The 19,127-nt window shown below is 46.5% G+C and overlaps 1 protein-coding gene across 1 annotated transcript in view; it reads right to left on the bottom strand.

Annotated features, from left to right (window-relative positions):
• Positions 1–7,997: 7,997 nt before the first annotated feature.
• ror1 (receptor tyrosine kinase-like orphan receptor 1) overlaps positions 7,998–19,127 on the bottom strand; it is a 313,742-nt gene continuing 302,612 nt past the window's right edge. Inside the window, exons 10-13 of the mRNA XM_046300198.1 lie at positions 13,072–13,251; positions 11,696–11,923; positions 11,463–11,608; positions 7,998–11,202 (exon numbers count right to left, since the gene is read on the bottom strand). Of these exons, the coding sequence (XP_046156154.1) occupies positions 10,272–11,202; positions 11,463–11,608; positions 11,696–11,923; positions 13,072–13,251 (1,485 nt within the window). The 3' untranslated portion in view covers positions 7,998–10,271. The remainder of the gene's footprint in view (positions 11,203–11,462; positions 11,609–11,695; positions 11,924–13,071; positions 13,252–19,127) is intronic.

Genomic DNA, 19,127 nt, shown 5'->3' with positions numbered 1-19,127 from the left:
GTTATGATTAAGGTTAGGGTTAGCTAACATGCTAAGCAAGTGCAAAGTAGCAAGTTGTTGAAAAGTTGCTAAAATGCTAAAGTTGTCCATGATGAGATTCAAACTTGCAGCCTTTTGGTTGCTAGAAGTTCCCGTTATATGCCCGACCAACCACCCCACTTTGCTTTAAGTAACCATCTGTCTTATCATACCAAACCTAACATACAGTTGAAATCAGAAGTTTACATACACCTTAGCCAAATACATTTAAACTTAGTTTTTCACAATGACATTTAATCCCAATAAAAATTCCCTGTCTTCAGTTAGCATCACCACTTTATTTTAAGAATGTGAAATGTCAGAATAATAGTAGAGAGAATGATTTATTTCAGCTTTTATTTATTTCATCATATTCCCAGTGGATCAGAAGTTTACGTACACACAATTAGTATTTGGTAGCATTGCCTTTAAATTGTTGATCTTGGGTCAAATGTTTCGGGTAGCATTCCACAAGCTTCCCACAATAAGTTGGGTGAATGTTGGCCCATTCCTCCTGACAGAGCTGGTGTAACAGAGTCAGGTTTGTAGGCCTCCTTTCTTGCACACACCTTTTCAGTTCTGCCCACAAATGTTCTATGGGATTGTGGTCAGGGCTTTGTGATGGCCACTCCAATAGCCTGACTTTGTTGTCCTTAAGCCATTTTGCCACAACTTTGGAAGTATGCTTGGGGTCATTGTCCATTTGGAAGAACCATTTTCAACTAAGCTTTAACTTCCTGACTGATGTCTTGAGTTATTGCTTCAATATGTCCACATAATCTTCCTGCCTCATGATGCCACCTATTTTGTGAAATGCACCAGTCCCTCCTACAGCATAGCACAACATAATGCTGCCACCCCCATGCTTCACGGTTGGGATGGTTTTCAAGCTTCCCACTTTTTCCTCCAAACATAACGATGGTCATTATGGCCAAACAGTTCTATTTTTGTTTCATCAGACCAGAGGATATTTCTCCAGAACGTACGATATTTGTCCCCATGTGCAGTTGCAAACTGTAGTCTGGCTTTGTTATGGCAGTTTTGGAGCAGTGGCTTCTTCCTTGCTGAGCGGCCTTTCAGGTTCCTCCGATATAGGACTCGTTTTACTGTGGATATAGATATTTTTGTACTTGTTTCCTCCAGCATCTTCACAAGGTCCTTTGCTGTTGTTCTGGGATTGATTTGCACTTTTCGCACCAAAGTACATTCATCTCTAGGAGACAGAACGAGTCTCCTTCCTGAGCAGTATGACGGCTGCGTGGTCCCAAGGTGTTTATACTTGCGCACCATTGTTTGTACATATGAACCTGGTACCTTCAGGCGTTTGGAAATTGCTCCCAAGGATGAACCAGACTTGTGGAGGTCTACAACTGTTTTTCTGAGGTCTTGGCTGATCTCTTTTGATTTTACCATGATGTCAAGCAAAGAGGCACTGAGTTTGAAGGTCAGCCTTGAAATACATCCACAGGTACACCCCAACTCAAATCATGTAAATTAGCCAATCAGAAGCTTCTAAAGCCAAGACATCATTTTCTGGAATTTTCCAAGCTGTTTAAAGGTACAGACAGATTGGAATTGTTATACAGTGAGTGAAATAATCTGTCTGTGAACAATTGTTGGAAAAAGTACTTGTGAAATGTACAAAGTAGACGTCCTAACCGACTTGCCAAAACTATAGTTTGTTAACAAGAAATTTGTGGAGTGGTTGAAAAACAAGTTTTAATGACTCCAACCTAAGTGTATGTAAACTTCCGACTTCAACTGTATACTACTGTCTGTTTTATTGCTTTGGTTTTCACAAGTATGTGGTCCATTTTCACAAGTATGTGGTCCATTTTCACAAGTATGTGGTCCATTTTCACAAGTATGTGGTACATTTTGACAGCTCAGTGCAAAACTCCAAATGGGTCACACTTGTAATGCAGCCAGTCTCATTCAAATCTTTTCATTGTGCATTCATTTGGATTGTAAATCTCTCACCACACAACCATTGATTCAAAATATATACGTTTGTGAAATGTAATGAGAACATTTGTTTCATCATCAAAACACAACATAATGATATCTTTTCAATTTCGTAATTTTAACTACCAGTTAATTCAATAGCAAACAATGCAAGATACACGTTTCAAAGTGTAGGCAATACTTACATTACCCAACAAAATGAACAGAAAATGTACCATTTCCATCAAATCTATCCAACGTATCAAATGTGTGATCAATGAAGTCATCCTCTACCATCATTCATATTTCAGATATAGCTATGAGGACATTCATCACAGTGAATCACATTGTTCACGCACCGTGGGAAAAACCTTTTGGCCTGGCGAATCCAAGCTTGACATTGGTCTGACTTGATGTCGTTACATACCTCATCCATGGCCAGAAGGAGGGTAGCACGCTCATGGGGATGGTGATCGTACACCTACCTCCATGCTAACAAAAGGAAAGGAGTGTTTGTGGGGTGATATAGGGTAACGAAACGAGGATGGGCCAGAAACCTAAACCACCTCTGCATGGTGGAACTGGACTCTGTCCCACACAATGACATAGGTGACCCCTTCACCTTGACTGGCCTGCTCAATTTATCTGAGAAACACAATGAGGTGTGCAGTGTTGTAGGATCCAAGTAATGACTTACGTCCTCCACACCATCAGATCGCTGCACACATGGAGATGTTTCCCCACGTTGTCCAGGCACTTGGACGGTCTCCCGTTGGCTGATGACGTTCCGGCCACGAAGTCGAGTTTTGACCAGATTGAAGTCCGCTTCATCAACAATGATATACTTGTGATGGTTCACAGCAGCATCAAACACCATCACCCTCTAAAAATATAGTTTGGTTAGTTATTTTTACAGTATAGTTCCAATATGATATTGTGAAGTAGCATGTGCATTAATAGTAACAGTAATACAGTATATAGTGCTGTACCTGAACATACTTGGTCTGCAGTTGTTTCACCTGGTTGTTTCTCTCAAAAGGCACCAGGTAAATGTGTTTCATAGATACCTGGTGCCTCTTCAAAAGGCGGTGATTGTTGGTAGGCTGATGGATGTGTCACGCCCTGACCATAGAGAACTGTTTATTCTCTGTTGGTTGGGGCGTGATAGTGACTAGGTTGGGTCATCATCATGATTAATGGTTTATGTTGGTCTGGTATGGTTCCCAATCAGAGACAGCTGTTTATCGTTGTCTCTGATTGGGGATCATATTTAGGCAGCCATTTCTTCATTGTGCTTTGTGGGATCTTGTCTACAGATAGTTGCCTGTGTGCACACAAGTAGCGTCACATTTAGTTTGTGCTTGTTTGTTTTTGTTTGAGTTTCTGTGAATTAAAATATGTGGAACTCTACGCACGCTGCGCCTTGGTCCAATCATTTGGACGAGCGTGACAGTATGCTACATCGGCAAGGGTGTCATCGTTCTCCTCAATGGCCTGCTTTATTTCTGACAGCCGTGTATCGTTCCTGGCACACACCATTTCCACCACTGCCCACTCCTGCCTGCCCTCCTGCCCACCACTCCCACTCCTGCCCACTCCTGTCGGTCAGCACACGGCCACTGGGTCTTCTGTCAATTCTGAGGGTAGAACTGTCACACCCTAATCGGTTTCACATGTCTTTGTGCATGTCTCCACCCCCCTTTCCCTATTATCTCCTGTGCATTTATACCTGTGTTCTCTGTTTGTCTGTTGCCAGTTCGTCTTGTCTCATCAAGCCTACCTGCATGTTTTTCATACTCCTGTTTTCTTGAGCCCGTTTTCTAGTTATCCAGATTTTGATCATTCTGCCTGTCTTGAGCCTGCCTGCTGTTCTGTACCTTTTTACACTGTCCTGGATTACTGACCTCTGCCTGCCCTGACCCTGAGACTGTCTGCCGCTCTGTACCTTATGTACTCTGTCCTGGATTACTGACCTCTGCCTGCCCTGACCCTGGGGCTGTCTGCAGCTCTGTACCTTATATACTCAGTCCTGGCTTACTGACCTCTGCCTGCCCTGACCCTGAGACTGTCTGCCGCTCTGTACCTTACGTACTCTGTCCTGGATTACTGACCTCTGTCTGCCCTGACCCTGAGACTGTCTGCCGCTCTGTACCTTTTTACTCTGTCCTGGATTACTGACCTCTGCCTGCCCTGACCCTGAGACTGTCTGCCGCTCTGTACCTTATGTACTCTGCCCTGGACTACCGACCTCTACCTGCCCTGACCCTGAGACTGTCTGCCGCTCTGTACCTTACGTACTCTGTCCTGGATTACTGACCTCTACCTGCCCTGACCCTGAGACTGTCTGCCGCTCTGTACCTTACGTACTCTGTCCTGGATTACTGACCTCTGCCTGCCCTGACCCTGGGGCTGTCTGCCGCTCTGTACCTTACGTACTCTGTCCTGGACTACCGACCTCTGCCTGCCCTGACCCTGGGGCTGTCTGCCGCTCTGTACCTTATGTACACTGTCCTGGACTACCGACCTCTGCCTGCCCTGACCCTGGGGCTGTCTGCAGCTCTGTACCTTATGTACTCTGTCCTGGACTACTGACCTCTACCTGTTGTTTGCCTGACCTATTGTATAAATAAACGTCTTATTCGAACTGTCTGCATTAATGGTAAAGCATAGTGCATATCCTGGAGATTTACATTTTTTGGGGGTGAAATGTTCTCGTGATCGAATTGACAGTTGGGATCAACTAATCTGGCAACCTCTGCCATGGTAAGGCCTCTGTTTACCACATGGTCAACGACGATGGCCTGGAATTCATTCCACACAGTTCCCTGCCATGTGCCTCCATCTCTGATGTCTACCTTTTGATGGGGCCCCTTGTCCTCGAACTCTTTGATTTCTTCCTCTCCCTTGCTGTCTATCTGCACCATGTTAAAATAAATTGCATGTGTTCACACACACACCCTTTTATATGGTGACCAATTGTCGTTACCACCATGTGAATCAATTAGCAATAACCAGTAGTCATTATGTATTATGTCTGGTTGTAATGTATCATACATGTCATCTACATGTTTATACTATACAAATACACATTTTATTTCTGTAGTTCTCAAAATCCATATAGGGTAGACAAACCAGTTTAAGAGCTATAGGTTTACCAAACGTTAAGTGATTAACCATTAAGCACAGTTGGGTTAAGTGATGGTCAAATATATTTAAACAAATGTGAATATGAAAAGTCTTACTTTTTATCCAAGGAGCCATGCTCGGCAGACACGAGCAGGAATTGTCCGCTGCTCGCCATGCCGTGGAGAACCTGGCCGCTCAGGTTTCCGACCCTCTGGACAGTTCCAGCCACCTGTTATACAGCTCCTTTCTCACGCAGTGTGAGATTGTGTTCTCTCTCTACCCAGCATACTCGCTCCTACGTCATTTCACTCCTTACGCTCGAGAATGGGCACAGCTATCTGGGAGGCAAGGGCTGATTGCTCTATCAAATTCCAGAACTTTAGAGGAGATGAGCCGTTCAGAGGGCCCTGGCTTCCCTTAAGGTAAAGTACTTCTAAATGAAACACAGATTAGGTTTGGTGAAAAAGTGTGATTTTGTGTGTCGTACTTAGTCAATTGAAAATGTCCTTAAAGTAAAAAAAAAACAGCCTTCTTGGTGATCTGTTTTGAGTTTAGTATTAGGAGTTCTGAGATTATACCACATACTTGTGAAAACATCTAGTCTATGAGACATGAAAAACATCTTCCAGCTTCTACAAAGGTTCAAATGTTCATTTGTTTAGACAATATTGAGGGTTTTGGTCTTTATATCATTCATCAAACTGTGATGTTGAGTTAAAAACAGTAAGAAACCGTATGAGGAAACCCTGTATAGCACCTGTCAGGTCCACAAGGTGCAGAGGTGTAATACAGGATTTCCTCATACGGTTTCTTACTGTTTTTAACTCAACATCAAAGTTTGTTGAATGATATGAAGATTGCATTCTAAATATGATATGATCAAACTTAACTTGTTTCTCAAATGCCTTTCAAGTGTCTTGAGCTGAGACTTACAAAGCAGTACTGGACAAATTATATTATGACTAATAGCTGAATTGCACCATTGTGTGGTCAAAGCTGATTTTGAGGCAGATATAGTTCGGGAATTATGGCTACCAATGCTGGAGATACAGATTAAGTGCCCCCTTGTGGACCTTTATAGTCAACACAACATTGTCCAATCAGACAATAACGACCCCACAAAATACAATCCAGGCCCTACAAATGTCACAATTCTTAGATACTAATATATGGGTTTCTCAGAAATAATGATACAACCCCAATATGACCAAACAATGTAATTATTTAATAATGATTTTGCCATACAAAACATTTGTGCAAACATCTTCAGAAAATACAAAGACAAGGCCTCTTGGTAAATCGAATATTATGCATGTAAACATTTCTGATGAATATACTGTAATCTAAAAATGCTGTTTGAAAAAGACTGTCCAAGAAAAAGAAACTGATATAACATAAAACTTTCTAACAAAATAAAAACAGCACAAGAATGATATTTTGCCCAAAGACAAAATCGCCAGTCCCAAGGTTCACAGTCTTGTGTTTAAGTGGTTTTGAACTGATATTTACACACACTTAAATTCATATAACATCAGAGGATACCTGTATAAAACTCCAGATACCTAGGTAGGTAGAACTGCTTTAGAGAAAGAAAGAGATGTGGAATATAAACATCTAAAAGAACCTAAAGGGACAGTACCTCTGGACACTAACTGACACATCCTACAAATGTCCAGGATAGTAGAACCCAAATTAACACAGTCATCATACTTCACTGACTTTCTACCCTGATAAAAAATAATGATGTGCTTAACATGACAGAGATGTGTATTATACCAGAGTAAGTATGGAAGAGATGTGTATTGTAACAGAGTAAGCATGGAAGAGATGTGTATTATACCAGAGTAAGTATGGAAGAGATGTGTATTGTACCAGAGTAAGTATGGAAGAGATGTGTATTATACCAGAGTAAGCATGGAAGAGATGTGTATTATACCAGAGTAAGCATGGAAGAGATGTGTATTATACCAGAGTAAGCATGGGAGAGATGTGTATTGTACCAGAGTAAGCATGGAAGAGATGTGTATTATACTAAAGTAAGTATGGAAGAGATGTGTATTGTACCAGAGTAAGCATGGAAGAGATGTGTATTATACCAGAGTAAGCATGGGAGAGATGTGTATTGTACCAGAGTAAGCATGGGAGAGATGTGTATTGTACCAGAGTAAGCATGGAAGAGATGTGTATTATACCAGAGTAAGCATGGAAGAGATGTGTATTATACCAGAGTAAGCATGGGAGAGATGTGTATTGTACCAGAGTAAGCATGGAAGAGATGTGTATTATACCAGAGTAAGCATGGAAGAGATGTGTATTATACCAGAGTAAGCATGGGAGAGATGTGTATTGTACCAGAGTAAGCATGGAAGAGATGTGTATTATACTAAAGTAAGCATGGGAGAGATGTGTATTGTACCAGAGTAAGCATGGAAGAGATGTGTATTATACCAGAGTAAGCATGGGAGAGATGTGTATTGTACCAGAGTAAGCATGGAAGAGATGTGTATTATACTAAAGTAAGTATGGAAGAGATGTGTATTGTACCAAAGTAAGCATGGAAGAGATGTGTATTATACTAAAGTAAGCATGGAAGAGATTGTGTAATTATACCAGAGTAAGCATGGAAGAGATGTGTATTGTACCAGAGTAAGTATGGAAGAGATGTGTATTGTACCAGAGTAAGCATGGAAGAGATGTGTATTGTACCAGAGTAAGCATGGGAGAGATGTGTATTGTACCAGAGTAAGCATGGGAGAGATGTGTATTGTACCAGAGTAAGCATGGAAGAGATGTGTATTATACCAGAGTAAGCATGGAAGAGATGTGTATTATACTAAAGTAAGTATGGAAGAGATGTGTATTGTACCAAAGTAAGCATGGAAGAGATGTGTATTATACTAAAGTAAGCATGGAAGAGATGTGTATTATACCAGAGTAAGCATGGAAGAGATGTGTATTGTACCAGAGTAAGTATGGAAGAGATGTGTATTGTACCAGAGTAAGTATGGAAGAGATGTGTATTGTACCAGAGTAAGCATGGAAGAGATGTGTATTATACTAAAGTAAGTATGGAAGAGATGTGTATTGTACCAAAGTAAGCATGGAAGAGATGTGTATTATACTAAAGTAAGTATGGAAGATATGTGTATTATACTAAAGTAAGTATGGAAGGCAAGTGTTTGTTCTCTTTCTGTACAGGCAAACAATGAGTATTTGTACCAAGTAGTTGCATAGCAACAAACACTTTAAAGTGAGGTGAAATATACTGTATTGTAGCTGATTTTGTGAGCTGTCTGGTAAAATGTGGTTGGATTTCAGATTCATACCTATATTTGATCATTCCTTCACCCTACTGTCAGACATTATTGTTATATTGATTTGCTTTGAGAAAGAAGTTATGATGAACATACATGTATCAGTACTATTTCTTCATATCATAAAAACAACAATAAATGGATAGATTAGATCAAAGACTGCAGAGCCAATGTAAGAGCCATATTGCATAACTGATCTATTGTAAGAGGGTGATAGAGGGGAAAAGAGACATGTTCACAGATTGGAGAGAGAAGTATGGCTGGTTAAACAATCGTCTGATTCAGTCCTAGTACCTCTACATCAGTGAAATATGAAGAGAACCCTGTATTGAGAAGAGAGTCTAGTGGACACACATAACTGTGGAGACCGTGGACACACATAACTGTGGAGACCGTGGAGGCACATAACTGTGGAGGCACATAACTGTGGAGAGTGATGCAGAGGGTATGAGTGCTATGTTATTGCATAGCTCTGTGCAGAACATGGCCCCTCCAGTCCAACAACACCACACCCTACTGCAGAACAGCCCTAAAGTGCTCCAGAAAATCAAGAAGTGTCTGATTCAGAGTTTACTAAGAGTCTGTCCAGGCAGGTAGAGTAGATTCATTAAGAGTCTGTCCAGGCAGGTAGAGTAGATTCATTAAGAGTCTGTCCAGGCAGGTAGAGTAGATTCATTAAGAGTCTGTCCAGGCAGGTAGAGTAGATTCATTAAGAGTCTATCCAGGCAGGTAGAGTAGATTCATTAAGAGTCTATCCAGGCAGGTAGAGTAGATTCATTAAGAGTCTATCCAGGCAGGCAGAGTAGATTCATTAAGAGTCTGTCCAGGCAGGTAGAGTAGATTCATTAAGAGTCTATCCAGGCAGGTAGAGTAGATTCATTAAGAGTCTATCCAGGCAGGCAGAGTAGATTCATTAAGAGTCTGTCCAGGCAGGTAGAGTAGATTCATTAAGAGTCAGTCCAGGCAGGTAGAGTAGATTCATTAAGAGTCTATCCAGGCAGGTAGAGTAGATTCATTAAGAGTCTATCCAGGCAGGCAGAGTAGATTCATTTAGAGTCTGTCCAGGCAGGTAGAGTAGATTCATTAAGAGTCTATCCAGGCAGGTAGAGTAGATTCATTAAGAGTCTATCCAGGCAGGTAGAGTAGATTCATTAAGAGTCTATCCAGGCAGGTAGAGTAGATTCATTAAGAGTCTATCCAGGCAGGTAGAGTAGATTCATTAAGAGTCTATCCAGGCAGGGAGAGTAGATTCATTAAGAGTCTATTCAGGCAGGTTGAGTTTCAGAATAGGAGGCAGGCCACGACTTCTAGCTCTCTTATTAAAACAAGTTCATTGAATATAAATCTTTGCATTTCATTCATTCGGGATTTACGTACATGTATTTACAAGTAGAGTAAAAAGTTGAAACAATAATTATAATAATTTTATTAGAAAAACAAAGAAAACAGGTAAAAGGAGACAAAGCATGAAATCAGCCAGATGAGATATTATAAAGTCCAGGTCTGTAGTGTTTTACACTCAGCGGTGATGATTGAATCGCTGTACATGAGTCTGTTGGCGTCGGCCAGATGAGATATTATAAAGTCCAGGTCTGTAGTGTTTTACACTCAGCGGTGATGATTGAATCGCTGTACATGAGTCTGTTGGCGTCGGCCAGATGAGATATTATAAAGTCCAGGTCTGTAGTGTTTTACACTCAGCGGTGATGATTGAATCGCTGTACATGAGTCTGTTGGCATCGGCCAGATGAGATATTATAAAGTCCAGGTCTGTAGTGTTTTACACTCAGCGGTGATGATTGAATCGCTGTACATGAGTCTGTTGGCATCGGCCAGATGAGATATTATAAAGTCCAGGTCTGTAGTGTTTTACACGTCAGCGGTGATGATTGAATCGCTGTACATGAGTCTGTTGGCGTCGGCCAGCAGCGCGGACGTCTGCGAGGGGTCCATCTGTTGCAAAGCCTTCTGGGACATGTGTCCGTACACCTGCATGGTCCCGCCCCCTGGCAGGGCAGATATCGCCACGCAGTGTGACAGCAGTGGCGTGTTCGCATCGTGATTAGACCCCGTGGACGGCAAGCTGGCCACATGACCGGTGCTGGTGGAGCCGCTAGCACTGCTGGGAGATCTGCTCTTGGGCGGGGGGAGGTGTTGCACCCCCCTTGGGGGGCCCTGGGCCTGGAAGTGGGCTGCAGGAAAGGCAGCATAGCCTGGGGGGATGGGGTAGCCGTTGACAGGGATGAAGCATTGGTGTTGGTGCTGGTTCTGGGCCATGGGTGCTCCATGGGTCATTGGGGTCCAGCCTGCCAATTGGTGGCCCGGATGACCTGGCGCGGGTATCCCCTGGGCTGGGTAGAGGTAGCCTGCAGCGGCGTAGCGTGGGTTGCTGAGGTTACTGACAGGACTAGCACTCAACGAGGTGGTCTGGGTGGTGGCGTTGCCCCCACCTCCTGATGGGGTACTAGAACTGGCGTGGGATGACAGCCCCTCCCAGGCCCGGAGACGACAGTGGATATCCTTAAACCGCGGACGCCTCGCTGGGCCCTCCTGCCAGCACTCTGTCATCAGGCTGAAGACCCTGGGGGGGCAGTCCTCTGGGCAGGGCAGCAGCTGGCGTTTCCTCACCATCTCCATGACCTCCTGGTTGCTGAAGCCGTAGTAGGGCTGCAGGCCGTAGCTGAAGATCTCCCACAGCACCACGCCAAACGCCCAGATATCTGACTCCGATGTGAACTTCCCATAGGCCATGGACTCAGGAGGCATCCATCGGATCGGGAGTAAAGCCTTGGGCTGGACCCTGGAATCATATTTTTCAAAACACCCAAATGTACTTTATATACTAAAATCAGCAAGATTAATACAAATCAGCATTAACGTCAAATCACACTAAACATTACAGAAATGACAAACTAACAAGTCAACTAAATATGGAAATATGCACTAACTAGGGTTACAGTCAGGTCTAGGGTCAGGTCTAGGGTTAGGGTCAGGTCTAGGGTAAGGGTCAGGTCTAGGGTTAGGGTCATGTCTAAAGAGACAGTGAGCCATGTACAGTACCTGTAGTAGTCGGAGGCATAGATCTCTCGGGACAGACCCAGGTCAGATATCTTGACGTGGAGCCGTTCCCCCACTAGGATGTTACGGGCTGCCAGGTCCTTATGGACGAAGCAGTGACTGGCCAGGTATTCCATACCAGCAGCCACCTGGAATAGAGTAAAGTACAATAGATACATTAATGTCCATTAATGTTCTATTTCTATCTCAACCCATACAGTAGTTATGGTAGCTACCTGGATGGCCAGGTGCAGGAAGTCTCCGTGGTCCAGGACGGACTTGATGGTCCCGTCCTCATCACTACTACAGCCCACGTCAGAGTGAGGAGAACGCATGATGAGGAACTCATGGAGGTCCCCCTGGTTCAGGAACTCAAACAGCATGCAGACAGGCTGTTCCTGGGTCACTACCCCCAAAATACACACCACATTGTGATGGTGCAGCTCAGCCATGACTGATGCCTCCTAGATATAGATAGATAAGTAGATAGGTACTTTAAAAATATCTGAGGGGAAATGTCATGTCAAATGTCAAACGTAACATCAGATGAAAAACAGAATACCAAAAACAATAAATACCATTAAAGATCACCAAAATATAACATCAGAAAGCATCAGAGAGCATCAGAGACCATCAGAGAGCATCAGATAGCATCAGAAAGCATCGGAGAGCATCAGGTAGCATGAGAGACCACCGGAGAGCATCAGATAGCATCAGAAAGCATCAGAGACTATCGGAGAGCATCAGATAGCATCAGAAAGCATCAGAGAGCATCAGAGACCATCAGAGAGCATCAGGTAGCATTGGAGAGCATCAGGTAGCATCAGAGACCACCGGAGAGCATCAGGTAGCATCAGAGACCATCGGAGAGCATCAGATAGCATCAGAGAGCATCAGATAGCATCAGAGAGCATCGGAGAGCATCAGATAGCATCAGATAGCATCAGAAAGCATCAGAGAGCATCAGAGACCATCAGAGAGCATCAGATAGCATCGGAGAGCATCAGGTAGCATCAGAGACCATCAGAGACCATCAGAGGACATCAGAGACCATCAGAGGACATCAGAGACCATCAGAGACCATCAGAGACCATCAGAGACCATCAGAGGACATCAGAGACCATCAGAGGACATCAGAGACCATCAGAGACCATCAGAGATCATCAGAGACCATCAGAGACCATCAGAGGACATCAGAGACCATCAGAGGACATCAGAGACCATCAGAGACCATCAGAGACCATCAGAGGACATCAGAGACCATCAGAGACCATCAGAGGACATCAGAGACCATCAGAGACCATCAGAGGACATCAGAGACCATCAGAGACCATCAGAGACCATCAGAGACCATCAGAGGACATCAGAGACCATCAGAGACCATCAGAGACCATCAGAGGACATCAGAGACCATCAGAGGACATCAGAGACCATCAGAGGACATCAGATAGCATCGGAGATCATCAGAGAGCATCATATAGCATCGGAAGCACCAATTAAAGACTGAATTTCATAACACAATAACAGCAGCTAACATCAGAGAGCATCAAAAGAAACAATTATAGATAGCATAAATTACTACCACAACACAGTAACATGAATAATAACATGCCTGTTGGAAGTCCCCCCACTGGCCAGGGCTGGAGTAGTCCTTCAGGGTCTTGATGGCCACCAGCTGGGCATGCTCCATACCAGGCATGTACAGGTGGCCCTTGTAGATCTTACCAAATGTACATTCACCTAGCTCCTCCATGAAACGCACTGCTGATAGGGGGAGCTCCTTGGCCTTACTCTGGAGAGAAGAAGAGGGATAGAGAAAGATAGAGAGAAGAAGAGAGAGAGGGGGAGAGAGAAAGATGGAGAGAAGCAGAGAGAGGGGGAGAGAAAAAGAGAGGGGAGAAGCAGATAGAGGGGGAGAGATAAAAGAGGGGGAGAGAGAAAGAGAGGGGGAGAAGCAGATAAAGGGGAGAGAGAAAGAGAGGTGGAGAAGCAGAGAGAGGGGAGAGAGAAAGAGAGGGGGAGAAGCAGATAAAGGGGAGTGAGAAAAGAGGGGAGTGAGAAAGACAGGGTGAGAAGCAGATAGAGGGGGAGAGAGAAAGAGGGGGAGAAGCAGAGAGGGGAGAGAGAAAGAGAGGGGAGAAGCAGAGGAGAGAGAGAGAGAGAGAAGAGAGGGGGAGAAGCAGAGAGAGGGAGAGAGAGAAAGAGGGAGAAGCAGAGAGAGGGAGAGAAAAGAGAGGGGGAGAAGCAGATAGAGGGGGAGAGATAAAGGGAGAGAGAGAGAGAAAGAGGGGAGAAGCAGATAAAGGGAGAGAGAAAGAGAGGTGGAGAAGCAGAGAGGGGAGAGAGAAAGAGAGGGGGAGAAGCAGATAAAGGGGAGAGAGAAAGAGAGGGGGAGTGAGAAAGACAGGGTGAGAAGCAGATAGAGGGGAGAGAGAAAGAGAGGGGAGAAGCAGAGAGAGGGAGAGAGAGAAAGAGAGGGGGAGAAGCAGAGAGAGGGGAGAGAGAAAGAGAGGGGGAGAAGCAGAGAGAGGGGAGAGAGAAAGAGAGGGAGAGAAGCAGATAGAGGGGAGAGAGAGAAGAGAGAGGGAGAGAGAGAGAGAAGAGAAGGGGAGAAGCAGAGAGGGGGAGAGAGGAGAAGAGAGGGGAGAGAGAAAGAGAGGGGGAGAAGCAGATAGAGGGGAGAGAGAAAGAGAAAGGGGGAGAAGCAGAGAGAGGGGGGAGAGAGAAAGAGACGGGGAGAAGCAGATAAAGGGAGAGAAAGAGAGGGGAGGGGAGAAGCAGAGAGAGAGAAGAGAAAGAGGGGAGAAGCAGAGAGAGAGGGGAGAGAGAAAGAGAGGGAGGGAGAGAGAAAGAGAGGGGGAGAAGCAGATAAAGGGGAGAGAGAAAGAGAGGGAGAGAAGCAGATAGAGGGGGGGAGAGAGAAAGAGAGGGAGAGAGAAAGAGAGGGGAGAAGCAGATAGGGGAGAGAGAAAGAGAGGGGGAGAAGCAGATAAAGGGAGAGAGAAAGAGAGGGAGAGAAGCAGATAGAGGGGGAGAGAGAAAGAGGGGGAGAGAGAGAGAGGGGGAGAAGCAGAGAGATAAAGGGGAGAGAGAAAGAGAGGGGAGAAGCAGAGAGAGGGGGGAGAGAGAAAGAGAGGGGAGAAGCAGAGAGAGGGAGAGAGAAAGAGAGGGGAGAGAGAAAGAGAGGGGGAGAAGCAGATAGAGGGGGAGAGAGAAAGAGAGGGGGAGAAGCAGATAAAGGGGAGAGAGAAAGAGAGGGAGAGAAGCAGATAGAGGGGGAGAGAGAAAGAGAGGGGGGAGAGAGAAAGAGAGGGGGAGAAGCAGATAAAGGGGAGAGAAAGAGAGGGGGAGAAGCAGAGAGAGGGAGAGAGAAAGAGAGGGGGAGAAGCAGAGGGAGAGGGAGAGAGAAGAGAGGGGGGGAGAGAAAGAGAGGGGGAGAAGCAGATAGAGGGGGGAGAGAGAAAGAGAGGGAGAGAAGCAGAGAGAGAGGAGAGAGAAAGAGACGGGGAGAAGCAGATAAAGGGGGAGAGAGAAAGAGAGGGGAGAAGCAGATAGAGGGGGAGAGAGAAAGAGAGGGGAGAAGCAGATAGAGGGGGAGAGAGAAAGAGAGGGGGAGAAGCAGATAAAGGGGAGAGAGAAAGAGAGGGAAGAGAGAGCAGAGAGAAGCAGAGAGAAAGAGAGAAAGGGGGAGGGGGAGAGAGAAAGAGAGGGGGAGAAGCAGATAAAGGAGAGAGAGAAAGAGAGGGGGAGAAGCAGAGAGAAGAGGAGAGAAAGAGAGGGGAGAAGCAGAGAGAGGGAGAGAGAAAGAGAGGGGAGAGAGAGAGAGGGGGAGAAGCAGATAGAGGGGGAGAGAGAAAAGAGGGGAGAAGCAGAGAAAGGGAGAGAGAAAGAGAGAGGGGAGAAGCAGATAAAGGGGAGAGAGAAAGAGAGGGGAGAAGCAGAGAGGGGGAGAGAGAAAGAGAGGGAGAAGCAGAGAGAGGGGAGAGAGAAAGAGACGGGGAGAAGCAGATAAGGGGAGAGAGAGAAAGAGAGGGGGAGAAGCAGAGGAGAGAGAGAAAGAGAGGGGAGAAGCAGAGAGAGGGGAGAGAGAAAGAGAGGGGAGAAGCAGATAAAGGGGAGAGAGAGAGAGAAAGGGGAGAAGCAGAGAGGGGAGAGAGAAGAGAAAAGGGGAGAAGCAGAGAGAGGGGAGAGAGAGAGAGAGGGGAGAAGCAGATAGGGGGAGAGAGAAAAAGAGAGGGGGGGAGAAGCAGAGAGAGGGAGAGAGAAAAGAGGGGGAGAAGCAGATAAAGGGGAGAGAGAAAGAGAGGGGAGAAGCAGAGAGGGAGAGAGAAAGAGAGGGGAGAAGCAGAGAGAGGGGGAGAGAGAGAAAGAGAGGGGGAGAAGCAGAGGGGGAGGGGAGAGAGAGAAAGAGAGACGGGGAGAAGCATATAAAGGGGGAGAGAGAAAGAGAGGGGGAGAAGCAGAGAGAGGGGAGAGAGAAAGAGAGGGGGAAAAGCAGAGAGAGGGGAGAGAGAAAGAGAGGGGGAGAAGCAGATAAAGGGGAGAGAGAAAGAGAGGGGGAGAAGCAGATAAAAGGGAGAGAGAAAGAGAGGGGGAGAGAGAAAGAGAGAGGGAGAGAGAAAAGAGAGAATCAGATAAAGGGGAGAGAGAAAGAGAGGGGGAGAGAGAAAGACAGGGGAGAGAGAAAGAGAGGGAGAGAGAAGAAAGAGGGGAGAGAGAGAGAAAAGGGAGAGAGAGAAAGAGAGGGGGAGAGAGAAAGAGAGGGAGAGAGAAAGAGAGGGGGAGAGAGAAAGAGAGGAGGGAGAGAGAAAGAGGGAGAGAAGCAGATAAAAAGGGAGAGAGAAAGAGAGAAAGAGAGGGAGAGAAAGAGAGGGGGAGAGAGAAAGAGAGGGGGAGAGAGAAAGAGAGAGGGAGAGAGAAAGAGGAGGGGAGAAGCAGAGAAGGGGAGAGAGAAAGAGAGGGAGAGAAGCAGATAGAGGGGGGAGAGAAAGAGAGGGGAGAGAGAGAGGGGGAGAAGCAGATAGAGGGGGAGAGAAGCAGAGAGGGGGAGAAGCAGAGAGGGGAGAAAGAGAGGGGGAGAAGCAGAGAGGGGAGAGAGAGAAAGAGGGGGAGAAGCAGATAAAGGGGAGAGAGAAAGAGAGGGGAGAAGCAGATAAGAGAGGGAGAGAGAAGAGAGAGAGGGGAGAAGCAGAGAGAGGAGAGAGAGAGGGGAGAGAAAGCAGAGGAGAAAGAGAAGCAGATAGAGGGGAGAGAGAAAGAGAGGGGGAGAAGCAGAGAGAGGGGAGAGAGAAAGAGAGAGAAAGGAGAGAGAGGGGAGAGAGAAAGAGGGGAGAAGCAGAGAGAGGGGAGAGAGAAAGAGAGGGAGAGAAGCAGATAAAGGGGAGAGAGAAAGAGAGAAAGAGAGGGAGAGAGAAAGAGAGGGGAGAGAGAAAGAGAGGGGGAGAGAGAAAGAGAGAGGAGAGAGAAAGAGAGGGGGAGAAGAAGAGAGAGGGAGAGAGAAAGAGAGAGGAGAGAGCAGATAGAGGGGAGAGGGAGAGGGAGAAGCAGAGAGAGAGGGGGAGAAGCAGATAGAGGGGAGAGAGAAAGAGAGGGGGAGAAGCAGAGAGAGGGGGAGAGAGAAAGAGAGGGGAGAAGCAGAGAGAGGGAGAGAGAAAGAGAGGGGGAGAAGCAGATAAAGGGGAGAGAGAAAGAGAGGGGGAGAAGCAGAGAGAGGGGAGAGAGAAAGAGAGGGGGAGAAGCAGAGAGGGGAGAGAGAGAGAGGGGGAGAAGCAGATAAAGGGGAGAGAAAGAGAGGGGAGAGAGAAAGAGAAGGGGAGAGAGAAAGAGAGGGGGAGAAGCAGATAAAGAGGGAGAGAGGAGAGAGAGAAAGGGAGAGAGAAAGAGAGGGGGAGAGAGAAAGAGAGGGGGAGAGAGAAAGAGAGGGAGAGAAGCAGATAAAGGGGAGAGAGAAAGAGAGGGGGAGAAGAGAGGGAGAAGAGAGAGAGAGAGAGAGGGGGGAGAAGCAGATAAAGGGGAGAGAGAAAGAGAGGGGGAGAAGCAGAGAGAGGGGAGAGAGAAAGAGAGGGGAGAAGCAGAGGAGGGGAGAGAAAGAGAGGGGGAGAAGCAGATAAAGGGAGAGAGAAGAGAGGGGAGAAGCAGAGAGAGGGAGAGAGAAGAGAGAGAGGGAGAAGCAGATAAAGGGGAGAGAGAAAGAAAGAGGGGGAGAAGCAGAGAGAGGGAGAGAGAAAGAGAAGGGGAGAAGCAGAGAGAGGGGAGAGAGAGAAAGAGGGGGGAGAAGCAGATAAAGGGAGAGAGAAAGAGAGGGGAGAAGCAGAGAGAGGGAGAGAGAGAGAGAGAGAGAGAGAGAAGCAGATAAAAAGGGGAGAGAGAAAGAGAGGGGAGAAGCAGAGAGAAGAGAGGAGAGAGAATCAGATAAAGGGGAGAGAGAAAGAGAGGGGGAGAGAAAACAGGGGAGAGAAAGAGAGGGGGGAGAGAGAAAGAGGGGGAGAGAAGAATCAGATAAAGGGGAGAGAGAAAGAGGGGGAGGCAGAGAAAGGGGAGAGAGAAAGAGAAGGGGAGAGAGAAAGAGAGGGGGGAGAGAAGAGAGGGGAGAAGCAGATAAAGGGAGAGAGAAAAGAGAGGAGGAGAGAGAGAGAGGGAGAGAGAGAGGGGAGAAGCAGATAAAGGGAGAGAGAGAAAGAGAGGGGGAGAAGCAGAAAGAGAGGGAGGAGAGAGGAAAGAGAGGGGAGAGAGAAAGAGAGGGGAGAGAGAAGAGAGAGGGGAGAAGCAGATAAAGGGAGAGAGAAAGAGAGGGGAGAAGCAGAGAGAGGGAGAGAGGGGAGAGAGAAAGAGAGGGGAGAAGCAGATAAGGGAGAGAGAAAGAGGGGGAGAAGCAGATAAGGGGAGAGAGAAAGAGAGGGAGAAGCAGAGAGGGGAGAGAGAAAGAGAGGGGAGAAGCAGATAAAGGGGAGAGAGAAAGAGAGGGCAGAGAGAGGGGAGAGAGGGGGAGAAGCAGATAAAAGGGGAGAGGAAGAGAGGGGGAGAAGCAGATAAGGGGAGAGAGAAAGAGAGGGGGAGAAGCAGAGAGGGAGAGAGAAAGAGAGGGGGAGAAGCAGAGAGGGAGAAGAGAGAAAGAGAGGGGGAGAAGCAGATAAAGGGAGAGAGAAAGAGAGGGGGAGAAGCAGAGAAGGGGAGAGAAAGAGAGGGGGAGAAGCAGATAAAGGGAGAGAGAGAGAAGAGAGGGAGAGAGAGAGAGAAGAGAGAGGGGAGAAGCAGATAAAGAGGGAGAGAGAAAGAGAGGGAGAGAGAGAAAGAGGGGAGAGAGCAGATAGAGGGGAGAGAGAGAGAAAGAGAGGGAGAGAAGCAGATAAAGGGAGAGAGAAGGGGGAGAAGCAGAGGAGGAGAGAGAGAGAAGATAAAGGGAGAGAGAAAAGAGAGAGAAAGAGAGGGGAGAGAGAAAGAGAGGGGAGAAGCAGATAAAGGGGGGAGAGAGAGAGAGAGAGATAAAGGGGAGAGAGAGAGAGAAGAGAAAGAGGGGAGAGAGGAGAGAGAGAGGGGGAGAAGAGATAAGGGGGAGAGAGAGAGGGGAGAGAGGGGAAGAGAGAGGGGGGAAGCAGATAAAGGGGAGAGAGAGAGGGAAGAGAGAGGGAGAGAGAGAGAGAGGGAGAGAGAAAGAGAGGGGGAGAGAGA

Source organism: Oncorhynchus gorbuscha, linkage group LG15 (genome assembly GCF_021184085.1).
Source record: "Oncorhynchus gorbuscha isolate QuinsamMale2020 ecotype Even-year linkage group LG15, OgorEven_v1.0, whole genome shotgun sequence".
Classification (NCBI taxonomy): Eukaryota; Metazoa; Chordata; class Actinopteri; order Salmoniformes; family Salmonidae; genus Oncorhynchus; species Oncorhynchus gorbuscha.
Note: the sequence above shows the minus strand (reverse complement) of the source record. Positions and strands in the feature narration are given on the sequence as shown.